The sequence below is a fragment of the Boleophthalmus pectinirostris genome, unplaced genomic scaffold (genome assembly GCF_026225935.1).
Source record: "Boleophthalmus pectinirostris isolate CB_2022bp ecotype Guang Dong unplaced genomic scaffold, ASM2622593v1 HiC_scaffold_19, whole genome shotgun sequence".
Lineage (NCBI taxonomy): Eukaryota > Metazoa > Chordata > Actinopteri > Gobiiformes > Gobiidae > Boleophthalmus > Boleophthalmus pectinirostris.
Genome location: NW_026571140.1, coordinates 12,047,781 through 12,064,636, shown reverse-complemented (window position 1 = coordinate 12,064,636; position 16,856 = coordinate 12,047,781). Strand labels below are relative to the sequence as shown.

At 39.8% G+C, this 16,856-nt stretch overlaps 1 protein-coding gene across 3 annotated transcripts in view; it reads left to right on the top strand.

The window, feature by feature from the left end:
• Positions 1–247: 247 nt before the first annotated feature.
• tshz3b (teashirt zinc finger homeobox 3b) overlaps positions 248–16,856 on the top strand; it is an 80,057-nt gene continuing 63,448 nt past the window's right edge. The window contains exons 1-2 of one of the 3 annotated variants that reach the window (XM_055154524.1): positions 248–1,305; positions 1,719–2,161. In XM_055154524.1, coding sequence (XP_055010499.1) covers positions 2,122–2,161 — 40 coding nt within the window. In that variant the 5' untranslated portion in view covers positions 248–1,305; positions 1,719–2,121. Of the gene's footprint in view, positions 1,306–1,333; positions 2,162–7,223; positions 7,505–16,856 lie in introns of those variants that run through there. The other 2 variants (XM_055154525.1, XM_055154523.1) reach the window with 2 other exon arrangements.

Here is a 16,856-nt window from a genome sequence, read left to right as displayed (position 1 = left end):
GAGACCAAAGTGTCTCAGAGCAGATCAAACAGCTGCTGCGTGTATCAAAGGCAGCGCCAGGAGCTCGCTGACGGGCTTCTCACAGCTCGTACTGTGTCAGTCACACCGCGAGGAGAGCTCTCCATTGCCCGTGAGCGCGCGCATGCACCCCTGTGTGTACGCGTGCGTGTGCGTTATGTTTGAGTGTAAACTGTCGGGTGGGAGGGGTATTGTAGTAGTGTGCGCGCGCGAGTATGTGTGTGTGACACTGATGGATGCGCCAATGGAAAGACGGACAGATGCTTGGGCGGATCTAACGGCACGCAGTGGTGGAGCGGCGCACACATTTCGGCGACGAGATTAGGGCGAAAACAACGTCGATCGGTGGAAAGAAGAACCTCGAGGAAGCAGCGGACGCACTCGGGGGTTTTAAGACACACGCGGGGTAGATCTGATTCCCCAGGCGGATCAGGGACGACGAAAGGAGCGCCTTCTGTGTTGACGAGCGCGAGAGACGAGGCTCTGTAGCAGCAGGCAGGCGGCAGCAGCGGCTGTGGCAGCGGAGGTAGCACATCTGGCACAGGGAAGAGAGAGACAGCCTTTAGGCAACTCACCCTCACTGCCCTCCTCTTCAGCACTCTTCTCTCCTTTGCCTGCTTCTTCGAGGGGCGCCTAAAAAACAAAGGAAAACATATGATCCAGCAACGGCTTCAAAACTTTTACGCTTCACTGAAAAGGCAAAAAGAAACTTGTGTTTGGAGCGAGGAGCTTACCTGTAAAAATTCAAAATCTGTTTGAAGCAAGTGTTTTGCGTGGCATTCAAGCGAGACTGGTTGAAGTAGCTCCACGCCAGGTAAAAGGGACTTGAAAAGTACCAGCAACGACCGACAAAGTGCTTGGCTCTACAGTCGCTAGAAGAAGTCGTTGCGCTTGAGCCATGCGGCATGCGTGAGCCCGTCCCTCCTCCACCACCTCCTCCTTTTCCTCATGTACATTATTACAACAAGGGAGACCCAATCAAGCGCGCATCTCATCGATTCACACACGCGCACACGCACGTACACTTAACCTCAAGAGTGACTGAGTGACTTGCCCCCTAGAGTGGATTTGTGTTGGACAAAACAGCAGTCAAAAGTACACCACGCAAGACGCACAAGGGGCAGCGCGTGTTAGCGACCGCTCCTGACTGTCACCTCCTCATTTTTCTTCTGCTTTCCTCAACCAAGAAACAAACCGCTTCAGTTCAGAATGGATTTTAACGCTACGCTTCCGTGTACACGGCTGCTTTGAGTCGCGTGTGTGTTTGGAGGATATCGACAGCACAAAGTAAGTAAAGTGAATACGTGACGCCTTCACGTCAGTCAGCGAACAGTGCATGTCCATTCTAGTGCAGGTTAAATGGAAACGTGTACACGTGCACCTTACACATGGTGTTTTACATTTTACGCTCACTGTTTCCTTTTCACCGCAGCTCGTTTTGAGCTCGGATCAAGCTGTGAATGACAGTACGGGAGCGCGAGGGCTGTGGGAGACAGCACGAGGAGTGAGAGAGGGCTTGTGAGCGTGTGTGTGCGTGTGAGTGAGAGAGACAGAGAGCTACGTGACGCCTATCAGCGGCGGAGAGCTTGAACCGTAGAGGAGGCGCAGGGCTTCAGTTGTGGCAGCTCTTGATGTGTTGTTGTCCCCGTTGTTTGCGGACTTTTGACTGACGCCACGTTTGTTTTATTCCTTTCTTCAAGCTTCCCAGTTTCAGCCCTCGACGACAACTACAGAGGATCACCCTGACGCTTTTAACGATCCTTGTTTGGTTTTTCTACCGCGGAGTCTCTTCTGTCTATCCGAGAGAGAGGCGGACACAGAGCGAGCAGCGGCACGGGGAATCCACGCTGCCTTTCCCGCCCCATCATCTGCTCCTCTTCGCTTCTACCTTTTTTGTGTTTTGTTTTCGAACGTCCTCGTCAGACGCACGCCCCGCGCACGCACACTCCGCTCCTCTCTATGTGGGAGCCCTAGGAGCACACCCACGGGGGGAACTGTGTATCAAAGGTTTCGCGGATCCCCCGAGGCAGCCTCGGGTGATCGGATCACCGGGGGTCAGGAGAGGAGAAGAATCCCCCGGACTGCGGGCCGCAACAGTGCAACATGCCGCGGAGGAAGCAGCAAGCGCCCCGGCGCGCCTCAGGTACGCACTGACTCGGCTTTGTATGCCAACTCTACAGCTATCTCTCTCTTTCTGCTCTCTCCCTCCGTGCCCCCTGCTACCACCCCTCCCTCATTCACTTACTTTTCATTGACATTTCCCACATTATGGAACCGCAAAAGCATCTTTTGTTGAAGCACTCAGAGTACAAGTTTCCCAGCCTTCCACAGCACATGTCCTGTAATGCGCGCAGTAATGATTCCCCTGATAGACAACTGCTATCATCTGTGCCCTATTCGGTTACATCATGCTGAGAGCGGTTTACTGACATTCTCTCAAACACATGTTTACATTCTGTTTACATTAGTTAGCTGCTACGCTTGCCAGCTGAACACAAGTTTGGACATTTACAGGTGACACACAATGCTCAGAGTAAATAGTTGCAACACTTCTAAAGGTCACAGGTCAGAGTTCCTGCAGAGGGCAAGAGTAGAGCAGAGCTGTTTTGTCCCTTTAGAGAACCGTCTGTTTTAATGCACTCATTTCATAAACGCCTTTATTTTAAATCAGTTTTCTTAACCACGTCCCTGTATTTACTATGAACATTTCCGTCTCTGAAACATGCCCCCACCATCCACTCTCCGGTCTGCTCCTGGTCCTGGGCTTGTACTTATTGACTAAAGAATTAGAGATCCATAGAGTGTAGCTGAGACAATTGGTGAAGTGTTAGGGTCAGCTGACACTCTTTGTACCAAAGCAACTTGTGATCTCGACCGCTTTGAATACACAGATTTTTGCACGGTTTATTATTGTTTTCATCTGGTTTCCATTATTTAAAAATGCACTGATTTCAGTTGTAACGTATTGTCTATAAGTTAAAACAAATGTTGAGCATCTTTAAGCAAGAAGGGATGGCTTCATATTTTCAGAGATTTGCAGAGATAGATTGCAGGCTTTTGAAAATTTGGAAATGATGCAAAGAATGAAACACATTTGAGTGGCAGAATAGATTTTTGTTTTGCAGTGAATTTAATTTAGTTACCATTTTGCATTATTTGAAACTTCACATTTTCATCCTGAACATCATATATTCATAGTCCTATAGTTTTTGTTTTTTTTTTTCTTATAACTTTTCCACAATTTTTTTTACGCTTGCATCCTCTTTGTAACATCTCGACAATCTTACACATGCCACTTTTGCTTTTCTATCAACTCCGCTTTTCTCTTCAGTTTCTGGGAAAGACTTTCTCGCCCTCAGCCTAAAGATTATTTTACAGCTCGGGTAAGGAGCGAGAGAGGGAGGGAGTGTACTGGAAGCGGACTTTAATGGACAATCGCCATCTTTGATTTGATCTTTGATTTGATGCCTGATTGATCACCCGTCATGCCGGCCAGCCTTTGATCTGTTCATTCCCGATAAGTGTCAATAAATCAAGTCTCCCTCCCTCTTTCTCTCCCTCTCTCTCTCTCTCTCTCTCTCTTTCTCCTCCTCCTCCACCACCTCCTTCTCTTTCTTTCTTTCTTTCTTTCTCTTTCACTCTCTTTCCCCATCCGCTCATTCTCTCTCTCTCTGAAGTCACGTCTGGCCTCACAAACTTGTAGCCATTAACGCTTGGCTTTTAATTGCGGCTATTTATCTGTTTTCGCTCTCCTTTTATTGACTTGCATTTCCGACCTTTTTGTGTGCGATTCTATTTTAAACAAGCACTATGGCAAGAAATTCTATCTATTTACGAAAAAGTGTGTTACGTTATTGGAAAAACTATTTGCAATTAAAACTTTGATTTGAATTGCCAGTTATGGAAGACTTTAGTTGGCTTTCGAGTAATAGAACAGTTTGTGTTACAGCTACGAAATGACTGAGTTGCGTCAAATGCAGGTGAAATTTTTAATGTCATGTTTTATTTTTTAGTTTTAGTTTTTATTTCTAAGTTGAAGCTAAGTTAAATGGACAAATAGGAAAGAAAATTGTACGAAAATTGTCAAAGTTTCAATATTATAAGACTCATTTGCGTTGTTTTTCGTGCTTGCAAATGCATTAACCATTTTTCAATAGGCCTATTCGATATGCCACTTCATTTAACAGAAACCCAACTTGTGTGTTTTGAAATTGTACTTTAAGATTTACGTATCGACTCTAGTAAACATGCTTCTAATATTTGGTCTGTGCCGCATACTGTAACAAAGATGGCGTCATTGCGTACGCCCCTGTTCTTCTAATACAGAATTGCTGTGATTTATGTTCGACCTTTAACTTTTTATTTTAGGCCGTATTACCTTCTGCACGCTCTTGTTTGCTACTTCTTGCATCGAAGAAATATTGCTTTTGACTTTTACCTACAAACACAGAAGAGATTTTAATTGCATACCACACACACACACACACACACACATTCATACACGTCAGGGTTGCACGGTTAATCACAATTGAATCGGAAATTTCAACGACCACGAATATTTTAGTTTTTAAGTCCTGTAGTTTAGATCTTTACAAACATGTTCTGAAATGCATGTGATTCTTGTCTTCTCTACTAATATCGGACCGATATTTGGACTTTTTAGTGTATCGGGTATCGGCCTTAAATCTCCAGCAGAGGTCGATATTTCGTTTTAGTCAATTTGCACCCAAAAATAAGTCCTGCAGTTTAGATCTTTCCAAACATGTTCTGAAATGCATCAGGTTCTTGCCTTAGTCTTCTTTTGGTTGTGATTTATCGGACCGATATTTGGACTTTTTAGTGAATCAGGTATCGGCCTTTAATGGCCAACATATGCCGATATTTTGTTTTGTTGCCCAAAAATAAGTCCTGTAGTTTAGATCTTTCCAAATACATTCTGAAATGCATGAGATTCATGTATTAGTCTTCTCTTGGTTGGCTATTTATCGAACCGATATTTGGACATTTTAGTGTATCAGGTATCAGCCTTAAATCTCCAACAGAGGCCGATATTTTGTTTTGGTTAATTTGCCACCTAAAACTAAGTCCTGTAGTTTAGATCTTTACAAACACGTTCTGAAATTGTATGTCTTCGCTACTGATATCGGACCGATATTTGGACTTTGTAGTGTATCAGGTATCGGCCTTAAATCTCCAGCAGAGGCCGATATTTTGTTTTGGTCAATTTGCTGCCTTAAAATAAGTCCTGTAGTTTAGAACTTTACAAACACGTTCTGAAACGCATGTGATTCTTGTCTTCTCTATCAATATCGGACCGATATTTGGACTTTTTAGTGTATCAGGTACAGCAGAGGCCGATATTTTGTTTTCGTCGTTTTGCTGCCTAAAAATACACAAAGCTTTATATTAACACTTAAATACGAAGAGATAGTTGCACAAAACGTAACTACTGAAAAGAGTTGTGGGCGATTTTGTAGTAAACTTAAAAACTGACTCGGCCATCGGTTGTTTTCTAAAAATTTTATCAACATCGCCATGAAAAAAAACGATATCTCTCAAAATCTAGTGTTCTCTTGAATGTTAATACTTCTGGGCAGACTTTGAACAGAATCTAAGCATTAAAACCCAAATCGAAACTCAAATCGCGCCATTCGCCCGAAAAAATCGCGATCTGATAATTCGCGATTTCGTCCGTCCTGACACACAACGCGAGTAAACAGGAATAGTCTTTATAGTGCGGTGAAAAATACAACTATTAGCTTAATCGCGAGGCGGAAGACTGGTTAGCTCCATCAGAAAAGCGCCCCCGTCAGAGCGACTTTGTTTCATATTTGATTTAATTGTCTGGATCCTGACAGCCACATTCGTCAATGGCCCTAATGGTCAATCAGAGGCTGGCACACATCAGGAGACTATGTATTCTCAGCCCAGGGCCCCGCTTGATCAAAATGCTTTAGCCCTAATGGACACAGTGGTTGGAGGGAAAGAGGGAGAGAGGGAGGGAGGGAGGATGGGTGGACACAACGATAGATAGATGGATGGATGCATGGAGAGGCAAGATGACTTTTAATTCTGGGCAAGGAACAAAATGGCGACAAACGGTTGACGATTGGTGACTTGTTTATTTTCTGTACGGGCTTCCTGTGTTCACTGCTGTTCAAGAAATACAGTAGGGAGAGGATTTTATTGGTGAAGCAGGTAACTTATCAAAATAAAAGCCCTATTTTCACATAAGATGCAATTATTCTAGTGCGTCTATAGCGAATTAATGACTCAAAGCTTCCAGTTTACAACCACATTTTGAGCACTTTTCGTCAATCAATCAAATTACGACACTTTGTTATGAATTCTTTGCCAACAGTCGAAAATTTTCATCATTTTGAAAACTCATGGATTGCTAAATTGATAACCAGAACATAGTTTTAATAGAACGGATGCAGTGAGATGTTAGAATGCAAAATGTTGAGTGACTAAAAACACACATTTCAAGTTTTATTTTGATTTTGATATTTTGATTTTAAGCTCTCTCTCTGACATTTTTCCATCTCAACTCCTTCTTTCTCATCACTACTTTTCAAATATAGCAGTTTATTTCGATAATCCTGTTTTGCCACTAGGGGCGATATAGTAAATGTGTTTTTGGTTCTTTTTTTAAAGCGTCTTTACTGTTTTAAATCGACCATACATTTTTCATCTACTTTATGCACCAAAATGTGTTTTAGTGTCTTCCAGTGTTATTCTTACTTAATAATAAGGTGTATTTGCATGCAAACAAAGCTACTACACATTTTATTTGGCAGTTCATCAGAAATCAGTTGTTTATTTTGTACTAACGTGCAAATTATTACCTGTTTCTGGTGCAGTTTTACGTTCAGAATTGGTGTTTAATAGGGTTAGGCATTAGAAATACGTTTTAGTTCAGCTTTTGTTTTGTTTTGTAGTGCTGCAAAATGATCAAATAAACTACTACTAGTATGAAAAACTATTAGAATACTACATAAAGTTAGACTTACAGATAAACAGACGTAAACAGGTAAAGCAACTTTTCATTCTGGTCTGAATCAAAAATCAAAATGGCTCCAAAAAACGTTTCTATCGCCAACTTTCTCTTTTACTCGTCCCTAACTCTCCTCCTCTTTCTCTCTCCGTCTTTGTTTTCTTTCTTCCCTCTCCATCCCTCGTTCACAGCTGTAAGTTATAAGGTCCGCTGACAAATTGATGGCGCGTTTGTGATGGTTATAGGAGGATGGCAAATGATAGGGCCCTGATTAGGAACTTGGGTGGAAAAAAAGCCCTACCCCACCCATGCTAACAGTCTTCTAACAGTCTTCTAACAGTCTTCTAACAGTCTTCTAACAGTCTTCTATTTGAATGTGCTTCGTCAATCTCCCTCCCACTTTTTCCTCGCTTTTATGTCTGGCGAAGTTCCTGTGTCCCGCGATGAGGAAATTACGGAGCAACGTCTGGGCCAAAAATGTAGTAGCAGGTATTTTCTAAAGCGGATCATTCAACCATCAAATGCGCGCAAATGAGATAAATGGGACGATTAGGTTAAGAAGGTGAGTTTGGTTATTAGAAGGAGACTTAATCCGGAGAGTTTTTGCGTGCGGTTTTAATTGGCTAAGTCGGAACATGTGTCAAGAGAATGGGCTGGAAATATGAATCGCAATCAAATCAGAATGCGAGAAAATAAATTGCGTTCACTCAGAAAGAGATTTGCGAAGTAGAGATCAACATACTTAGGTTCGTGTGGTTTTATTTTGTTTTGAAATCTGCTAATTCTGTGACTTAGTCCACCAAGAACACATGTTGTGAAATACTGAAGACTTTTGCATTTCAGAACTGTTCCAGTGACTGTTCTAGTTTTCTGTTGAATGTTAATGCTCACTGCCAAAAACATGCACAAAGAAATGAGTATTGATCAAATAAATTAATAAATAAATACATAAATACATACATAAATACCAAATTTTTAAAAAGTAATATAAAATAAAATAAAATAATGCAATATGCCAACCTTAGCCTTATTATCAAATGGAAGATTGATAAAAAAAAAATAAAAAAAATAAAAAATTAAAATTAAAAAATACATTGAATTGCAAGGTTATACCTATCTGAAAGATCACAAAAAGTAAAAAAAAAAAAAAAAAAAAAAGAAAATATTGAATTGCAAGTTTACATCTATCTGAAAGATCACAAAAAGAAAAAATAACAAACAAACAAAACTAAACAAACAAACAAACAAACAAACAAAACAAAAAAACTGAAAATTATGCCTTAGCACATTTCGAAACCTATATTTTTTTTTACACAATTTATCCACTTAAAAATTTCACCAAAACTATAAAACACACCTCTTGCTTATTCCACACACTACACACACATACCCAAAACCTATCTTGCATGGTGAACGCCGTAGCATCGAAAAAAAAACGAAAAAAAAAAAAAAAAAAAATCAGACTTGTTTTGCCAGCTTCATTAGCGTTCTCCTAATTAGCCCTGCATCTGATGGATCTGTGACAGTGCTAATGATTGGAGATGACAAGCGCCGCACACTGTCACGCTCGCCAATTATGTCCGCCGCGCGATTTGATGTAAGCAACTTGATCTCGCGGCACCGGCCCTGTTTCGAGACCCTCTGTGCCCGCCCCGTCTGACCCCCCCTCCTCCCTTGCGCCCACTTGTGCTCCTACAACAGGTAATGGGCTGGGCAATGGAGTGGTAAAATGTCTGAAGCGTTGGCATGGAAACCTAAACTACAAATGGAAGCGAGCGGCTAAAGATTTGCCCTAGCCGGCGATACTCATTATCATTAATAGGTTTGCAGACTTGAAAACAACATTACGACTCCAGTCACTTCTTCTCCTGAAATATCTCTTTTAGCGTGATTTACTCGCTTAATTTTAGAACAAAATCAAAAATGAATTTGCCAAAAAAATCAACTATCATTTCTTTATTTTGCTCATTTTGGGCAATATTTAAATTTTAGTTTTTCTAATTGTCACGGTGCACGTATAATCTATATAGTACGTATTGTTGAATTCTGGTTAATTGCTCATCTCATTACTTTCAATTTGTATGCATTTGCTTTGCCCCTTGGAAATCAATTTGTCAGAAAGGAGTCTAATCATTGGTAATTAACACAATAGAATGGCGTATACAACGAGGCAGACCAACACAAATATATAAGGCTCTTAACTTGATTACGAACCATAGTCCTTATTGTTTTATAGTTGATAATTACATTAATCCAGTCATTTTATCAGCTATCCATAAGACAACAACTATGGGCCTTATGTAGTTCCATTGGTACTTGAGTAGTACTTTTAAAACAAATATTCCTGCGATAATCATTATAAAGAATGATCTTTTATTTGATTCACTTTTTAAGAATTTTTTTTTTCACTTTTTTCGTATTTCTTAGATTTTTTTCATTTTTTCTTATTTCATGGTTTGGCTTTTTTTGTTGTTGCTTTTTTTTTTTTTTTTTTTTTTAAAGGGCCCATATTATGCTGCTTTCTGATCTATGGTCTAATGTTTTCACCATCTAAAACAGCTATGTCAAACTCAGGCCAAATTTAGCCTGCGTTATTATTATATTTGGCCCACGAGATCATATCAAATATATATTAGAGCTGCCCGCCGGCTACAGATAGACTATAGAGATTATGTGTTTAAAATGATATTATTTTATATTACGCTTGTTCTGGATTCAATGTTTAAGCAAAACTATTATTAAACATTTATTTTAATAAGAAAAAGGTTTAATATTACATATCTTGAAAGAAGAGAAAACATCCAGATGTTGTTGAAATTTTTTAATTAATTTTTAGTTTAAAATTTTGGCCCTCTGAATTTGAGTTTGACACCCCTGATCTAAAACTTATCTGGAGTTGCGTTTTGTTTCGTTCACACCCAAATCTGTTTGAGAATTCCAATTTGTGATGTCATGTGGTAATACAGCAAGTGCTCCACTGTGTTTTTAAACTCCATACAGTTTCACTAGAATCACTTGGCTCACTTCACTTCTGCAATTGAAAACCATCACTTCATGGCATCACAAGCACCGAATTTGACATGATGGACCCAAAACTTCGGCTATGAATCCACAAATACATTTTATTTTTAATTATTTTGATCTGTATTATGTACGTAAACTATATTTTGATTCCATTTTATTTTACCTATAGTATCCACCTGCCTCTCTATTAGCAGCAAATTCAAATTCAATTCAAATCACTTACTATGACAGGTTTTTATGATTCTTAAATTTCATATTTCATCATAAAGAAGTGATTTCTCAAGAAAAGTCAACAAATATGTTGGAAATTACAGGAAGTAGAGAGTTATATTTGAAGACATGACACTAGGGAAAATTCCATCCAAAAGTTATTCACAATTTTCACACAAGAAGCACAGTTTTTTCAGATACTTCAATGAATTTTTGAAAAGATTGAGGTGTTTTCTTACATTTTTATTTGCTAAATCATCATTTCTGTGTACTTTAGAGGGGTTTTGGCCCTGTGTACTACATGGTTGCTAGGTAACAGTTATGAAATTCCCTAACGTGATGTCATGATTTCCAACCAAGTCAAATGTTTAACCTAAAAAACTGCCAAACTGTGCAGATTAAGATTTTACCCCAAAAAAGGTACAAACATAATGAGTAGTACAACCTGTCATAGGCACTTTAAACTCGAAGTATCCTTGCAGTTTATTTTCTCAGCACTCTGAACATCAGGGGAGGACAATGCTCCAGCTTTGTCCTCCAGGCTTCAAAGTCCAGTCCAGACCAAACAGATCATTGTTACAGCGAGAGGAAGCCCACACATCAAAGTCAGTGTATTTTCATAAAACGCACTCTTAAACCTAAAACTTTTATCTCTCCGTGTCCAACTGGGAAGCCATTGTCCCCGAGACACAAACGTCTATAAATACAAACTGTGCCCTCCATTCATAGTGGCAATTTGGGCGATTAATGTAGATTAGTTTTTAGCTTAAATATTTGGATAAGCTTTTCAAAATATTAGAAAAAAAATCCGAAATCAGCTGTATTTTTATCACGTTTTAGCATAAACTTTTGACTCGGCTGGTTGAGCTTAATGATATAATGGTGGCTCGATCCCAGCTCTGATCGTTGCATCCTGGAATTGTGTCATTGGGCAAGACACTTTTCACACAAACAAGTTTGAATGAGCAATTAGTTGTGTTCAGAAAGATTTTTTTCAGCAGACTGGCGGCTACTTTTATGAAAAACGTAAAACAAAATTGCGTACAGGAAGTGAGTTTAGTATCGCGATCAGCTTCAAAACACCATTCTCAGCTCACTTGTGCTACCAAATATTGATAATACAATAAGAATATTTCATCAAACTTATACTTAAAGTACTTTTTGGACACCTGCATAAGGAGAGAAATACAAGTTGTAGTATTTAGCAGAGCTCTCTCAGTGTGTAGTTGGAAAATTGCTATCGTGTTTCAACATTAGAGCGAGAGAAGCGATTAGTACCTTTTGATTTTAGTCTCCAAACGGTGAAAAACAGAATTTCTTTATTTTCAAAACGTTGCTGCGGTCCAAAGTTATTCCCCACTTACTGTACACGTTCCCAGCGTCCTAATTATTCACTTCTACGAGTTTATAAGCGCCGTTTCGCAATTTTCAGAGAGTGGAGAGTGGAGAGTGGAGTTTCGCTGTCGCAGTAATGCAGCAACTAGCATTCTAACTGTGCACATCCTGGTTAGAGATAGGGATGTAACGATATCCAAATCTCTCGGTACGATATTATCACGATATGCATCTCACGGTACTATATTTACGATTTTGGCGTGAATTATTTCTGTCATAATCCCAAGAATTCAATGTAAAAAACATATTTCTTCATGTTGTCTGCACTGAAATGAATCATGGGATATGTAGTTTTTGAGGTTTATAAGCTGTTTCTACTATAAAAGCATGCATTTAAGCACAGGAACTTGTGATTCGAAATATTGTGACAGCCCACGATATTATTGTGAGACTTCTGACGATACGATATCACGATATTTTGGTTATTGTTACATCCTTACCAGAAGACAACACACAACGTTCTCATTTTGACTTTTAAGAGCTGCTTAGACTATATATTTGTACTGAGGCAAGACAAATTTTGGTTAAATACAAGGAAAAAAAACAGGAACAGCTGCTTAAATTTGGCAAATCCATTTTTTAAAGTCAAATTTTCGGTTCAAAATCTGGTATATCAGCTTTAAAACAAACCTCCGCGCGCACAAACACTATAGAAGCTCAAATTTGGATTGATGACTGACAGTATCCATTATTAGCTACTCAGTGCCACTTTTTTAGCTACTCGGAATCCCTCACCTGCGTTTTATATTTATTTTATTTTTTCTCTCCCCACATGCAAACACCTATCATCAGCATGGTGTCCAGGGAGGCTAAGCATGATTTATTTAAATATTACCACGGCGACAGATCTGGTTGTGTCCAATAGGAGATAGATGGGAGGTGAGGAGGAAAAGCAGCTGATTTCTGTGATTTCGTAGCGCTTGTGTGTACGCGTGTGTGTACGTGTGTGTGTGTGTGTGTGTGTGTGTGTGTACGGGTGTGTTAGTGTGTGTGTTAGCGTGTGCGTGTGATTGATTGCAGATGAGAAAGGCAGATTAATCATGCTTGATGTGTGTTCGTTGCACTGGTTGCCGTGGCGTTGAGCGGAGAGGCAGTGGCCCATTTAAATATACTCGCTCGCACGGGAGGAAGAGGAGAGGAAGAGGAAGAGGAGAGAAAGAGGGGAGAGGAAGAGGAAATGTTTGTAGCTCTCTGCACTAGTGGAGATAGTGAGAATAACAGTTTGTGACTTAGGAATGTAAAATATTTATTGCGTAACTATCATCTCTTGATCATGTTTTTTATTTTTTTATTTTTTCCCATATTTTTTACAATTTTTTTTCATTTTTTGTCATGTTGTCAAATATTTTATTATTATTTTTTATATTACATTAAATTGATTAACTAATTTATTACTTTGCCTTTTTCTTTTCTTGTTTTTTTAAATTTTACTTTTATATTGTAATCTCATTTCGTATGATGCTTTTTATTAGTTGTTTTGCTGTTGCCATAGTAATTTATTGTGTTTATCATGAGTAAAATGATCATAATATAGATGGAAAACTTTACATATACATAGACTACAGCTTTAGTTTCACATTTGCACTTTCTTCGCTTACCATTTGAAGTTCTTTACTAATAATTTTGAGCAGCAACACTGATTCCTTCATGGAGCATGCTAATGAGATTAATATGGGATAATTAGTAATGCTTGGGAAATATAATTGTTCATAATATTGATTGTGTAGTTCCAACTTCTCGCTGACGTCCATTCATTCACTGATTCGCCATAATTACTACACTCCCACAGATCACTACACAGATACTGAAAACACCAAGCAATCATCGGAATCTTACTGAACCAATCCAAACTTTAGGGATTCAAGTGTGGATTTAGGCGTGTTTATTAAAGGAACTTGTTCATTTTACGCTATTTCCAGATCTATGTTGTAATGTTTCGTCATCGCAAACATCGCTGGAGCTTTGTTTTGTTTCATTTGCATGTTTAAACACACAAACCCTGCATGTTTAGGCGCAATTCTTCTCTGAAACTGATAACACTTTGTTCTACGTTGTGATGTCATGTGGTGGAACAGGAAGTGCTCCACAGACGCTTCACTTTCACCTTGTCGTGTGAGTACTGGTGATCAGTAATAGCATTCTATAACAGGATATACTCCATTTGATTGACATTGTAGAAGCTATAGACTGTATATAAATGGACATAACATAGGAAGTGACCATTGGCTCCATCATCTCTGGTTCCAGTTCACTTTGTATTGAAAAAACGTTGCCCCTTTCTCCACGACTGCTGCTCTCAGGCTCCTCATTTTGGTCTTAAAATGTTCGTATTAACCTCCTCTACATGATCCTGGTGCTTTTATTTTGCTGTTTTCTTTCAGTAAATCAATTCCTATTATAGAACTCCAAATTCTCAACTGGAAACACTAGCCTTGTGAGCTTCATTTGACTGGAGCTGAACGCCATAAATGACGTCACGCTCCCTCAGTCCACGTCTTTATACAGTCTATGGCAGAAACTGAGCAAAACATCTTTTCTTTAACCCGCCATGTGTGAGTAAAAAGAACTATTCTCAAATATAGCCACCTACACGCTGGCATATCCAACTACCTCTGAATACCATCCCACTCTCCCTTCCCTCCCTCTCTCCCCGCCTTCTCTTCTTCTCTTCTGTCTCCAATGTAAAGTTATGATTCCCAACTTGTCCTTTAAAACCTGGCTGTATCCCACCTCCAGCCTCCTCTGCTCTGTCCTCATCCCGTGTGGAGTGAGCTGTTCCCAGGCATCTCACTGACACTCTGATTAGTTCTGGCCTTGCTCTCCATTCGGGCTCCCGCTGTCCCACTACGCTCTGCCACAATGAGCCCGAGCAGCGCGCGGCCAGAATAGAAAGAGCGAGAAGAGTTGCGTAGTTAAATATTCTATCATACGAGACGGACAGAAAGGGAATGAGATTGTAAAACAGATTATGTGCTGGGGCATGGAGGAAGCACTAGCGAATGAAAAAGCGCGCGGGTAGACAAACGGCAATCATCATGAGGAGACAGAGGAAGAGTGAGGAGTTCGGTCCCCTCTTTCTCTCTCGCTCTCTCCCTCCCTCCATCTCTCCATCCCTCCCTCTCTCCTGCAGGATAAGTGGCTGATGCTTTATAAACACTCTTTCTTCCCCTCCTCTTCCAGAATCTTCCGTCATGGCTCCCATTAGGTTGACAGCTGTCAATTAGAGCTCCCTTGGTCTGGCGCGCTGCACTTTATTGCAGGCAGTTGATGCTGTCATTTCGCTCCCGGTTTCGCCTTGAGCGTTATCACGAGCGCTCAAACAGTCAATAGCTGATGCATCAGCAGTTATTTCTTAAATTGGCTCACAAGGCTCCATCCTACCCTCATTTTTTCCACCTCGCCCCCTCCCTTCTTCCCCAATTCTGCTCTATCTATGTGCCTGTTGTGTCTTTGGCTTTTGTGAGGGAGGAGAGCCTTGGGCGTTGCCGGGAGAGAAGGTTCACCCTGGACAGATGTAGAAAACAAGTCAAGTAACAATTCAAGCTGTGTTGTCAAAAGTCCACATATTCACCTCAACTTCCTCTCTGCCTCCAGCTATTGTTTTTATTCTTTTCATTTTGTATGTTGTGCTAAAATGTACATTGTCAGGTTGCATTCAATTTGGCTTGCAACATTATTCATTAGTAATTACATCTATCCATGCCAATGTGTGGTTCATAATCCGATATTATTTTCTATATATACAATAATCATATACAGCTTGTATGAAAAGTAAATATCTTCACCACAAACCGCATTTTTTGTGTTTATTTGTCTAATATTTGTTGATCTGTTTAGTCTCTGCAAATGCAAAGACTACTCTTCTTAACACTAGGCTGTCAAAAGTACCCAAATAATAATCAGTACTAAAACATGTTTCAAATGTAAATGCTCTGAAAAGAAAGAAGTATAAGACCAGAGAAATATTATAGATACTACATTTATTTTGTATGGAAAATGTCTGTATAGAAAACTAATTGTAGTATTCTAACACTAGTAGGAATCATCAATAGCTCTTGAATAGAAAATAGAACAACAATCAATTACAGACACGATACGCAATACGACAAAACACCCAGCCAAGTTAATAAAAATATAACTTTTTTTTCCTCCTTAAGCATTAACAACATCTGTACAGTCATCCAAGCGCTAGTACATCTTAAGTGTTGTGGTGCCCGCCCCGAGGCATCCTGGGAAAACATCTCAGACAGGAAATGGATCGGCGGAGTGTGATTCCTACACTCCCACACATGTGTCTACTTCCTGTACTGACACAAGGCAGATACAGTACTTTGTGTGTGTATTTTGTGCGTCTGTGTGTGTATGTGTGTGTGTTTCATAAGGTTAAAGGCCCGCTCCGTGTTTTACTGTTCTGGGGTGGTCTCAGCCGGAGTCCACTGCAAATCATGTCGCCATCATTATTACTGCACTGTTTGTCTTTAGGGTGGACAATGAAAAATGGTTACGTACAAACTTTCCCTTTTTCTTCTCTCGTTCTTTGTGTCTGTCTCTCTTTTTCTCTCTTTGTTCGGCTTATCTCCCTTTCTCTCTCTTCTGTAGCATTTATCTGGATTACTAAATGTATGTTAAAAGTCCTGTTTTCCTTCTTATTCTCTCTCTACTTCTTGCTCTCTTTTATTTCCAAGTTTTTCTCTCTTTGTTTCTCTCTTCCCTTACTTTTACTGTTTCTCTCTCTCTTCTATTATGCTCTGTCCTTCTTTTACTCACTCTGTTTCTCTCTCTCTTTCCTAGCACACTGTTCTTCATTTACTCTCTCTTTTGTCTCTCTCTTTCCTTATTTTCTCTCCTTTGTTTACTCACTCTATTTCTCTCTCTTTCCTAGGACTTTCTCCTTCTGTACTCTCTCTATTTCTCTCTCTCTATCCTAGCATTCTCTCTTTCTTTTACACTCTCCTGTTTCTCTCTCTCTCTCTTCCCTAATGCCCTCTCCTTTTACTCGCTCTCTTTCTCTCTCTCCTCCCTCTATGCTTTCTCCTTATTTTAATCTGTTTCTCTCTTCCTTTACTTTCTCTCCTACTTTCATTGTTTTTCTCTCTCTTCCATTATGCTGTCTCCTTCTTTTACTCACTCTATTTCTCTCTCTTTCCTAGCTCTCTGTCCTTCCATTGCTTTCTCTGTTTCTCTCTCTCTCTCTTTACTTACACTCCCTCCT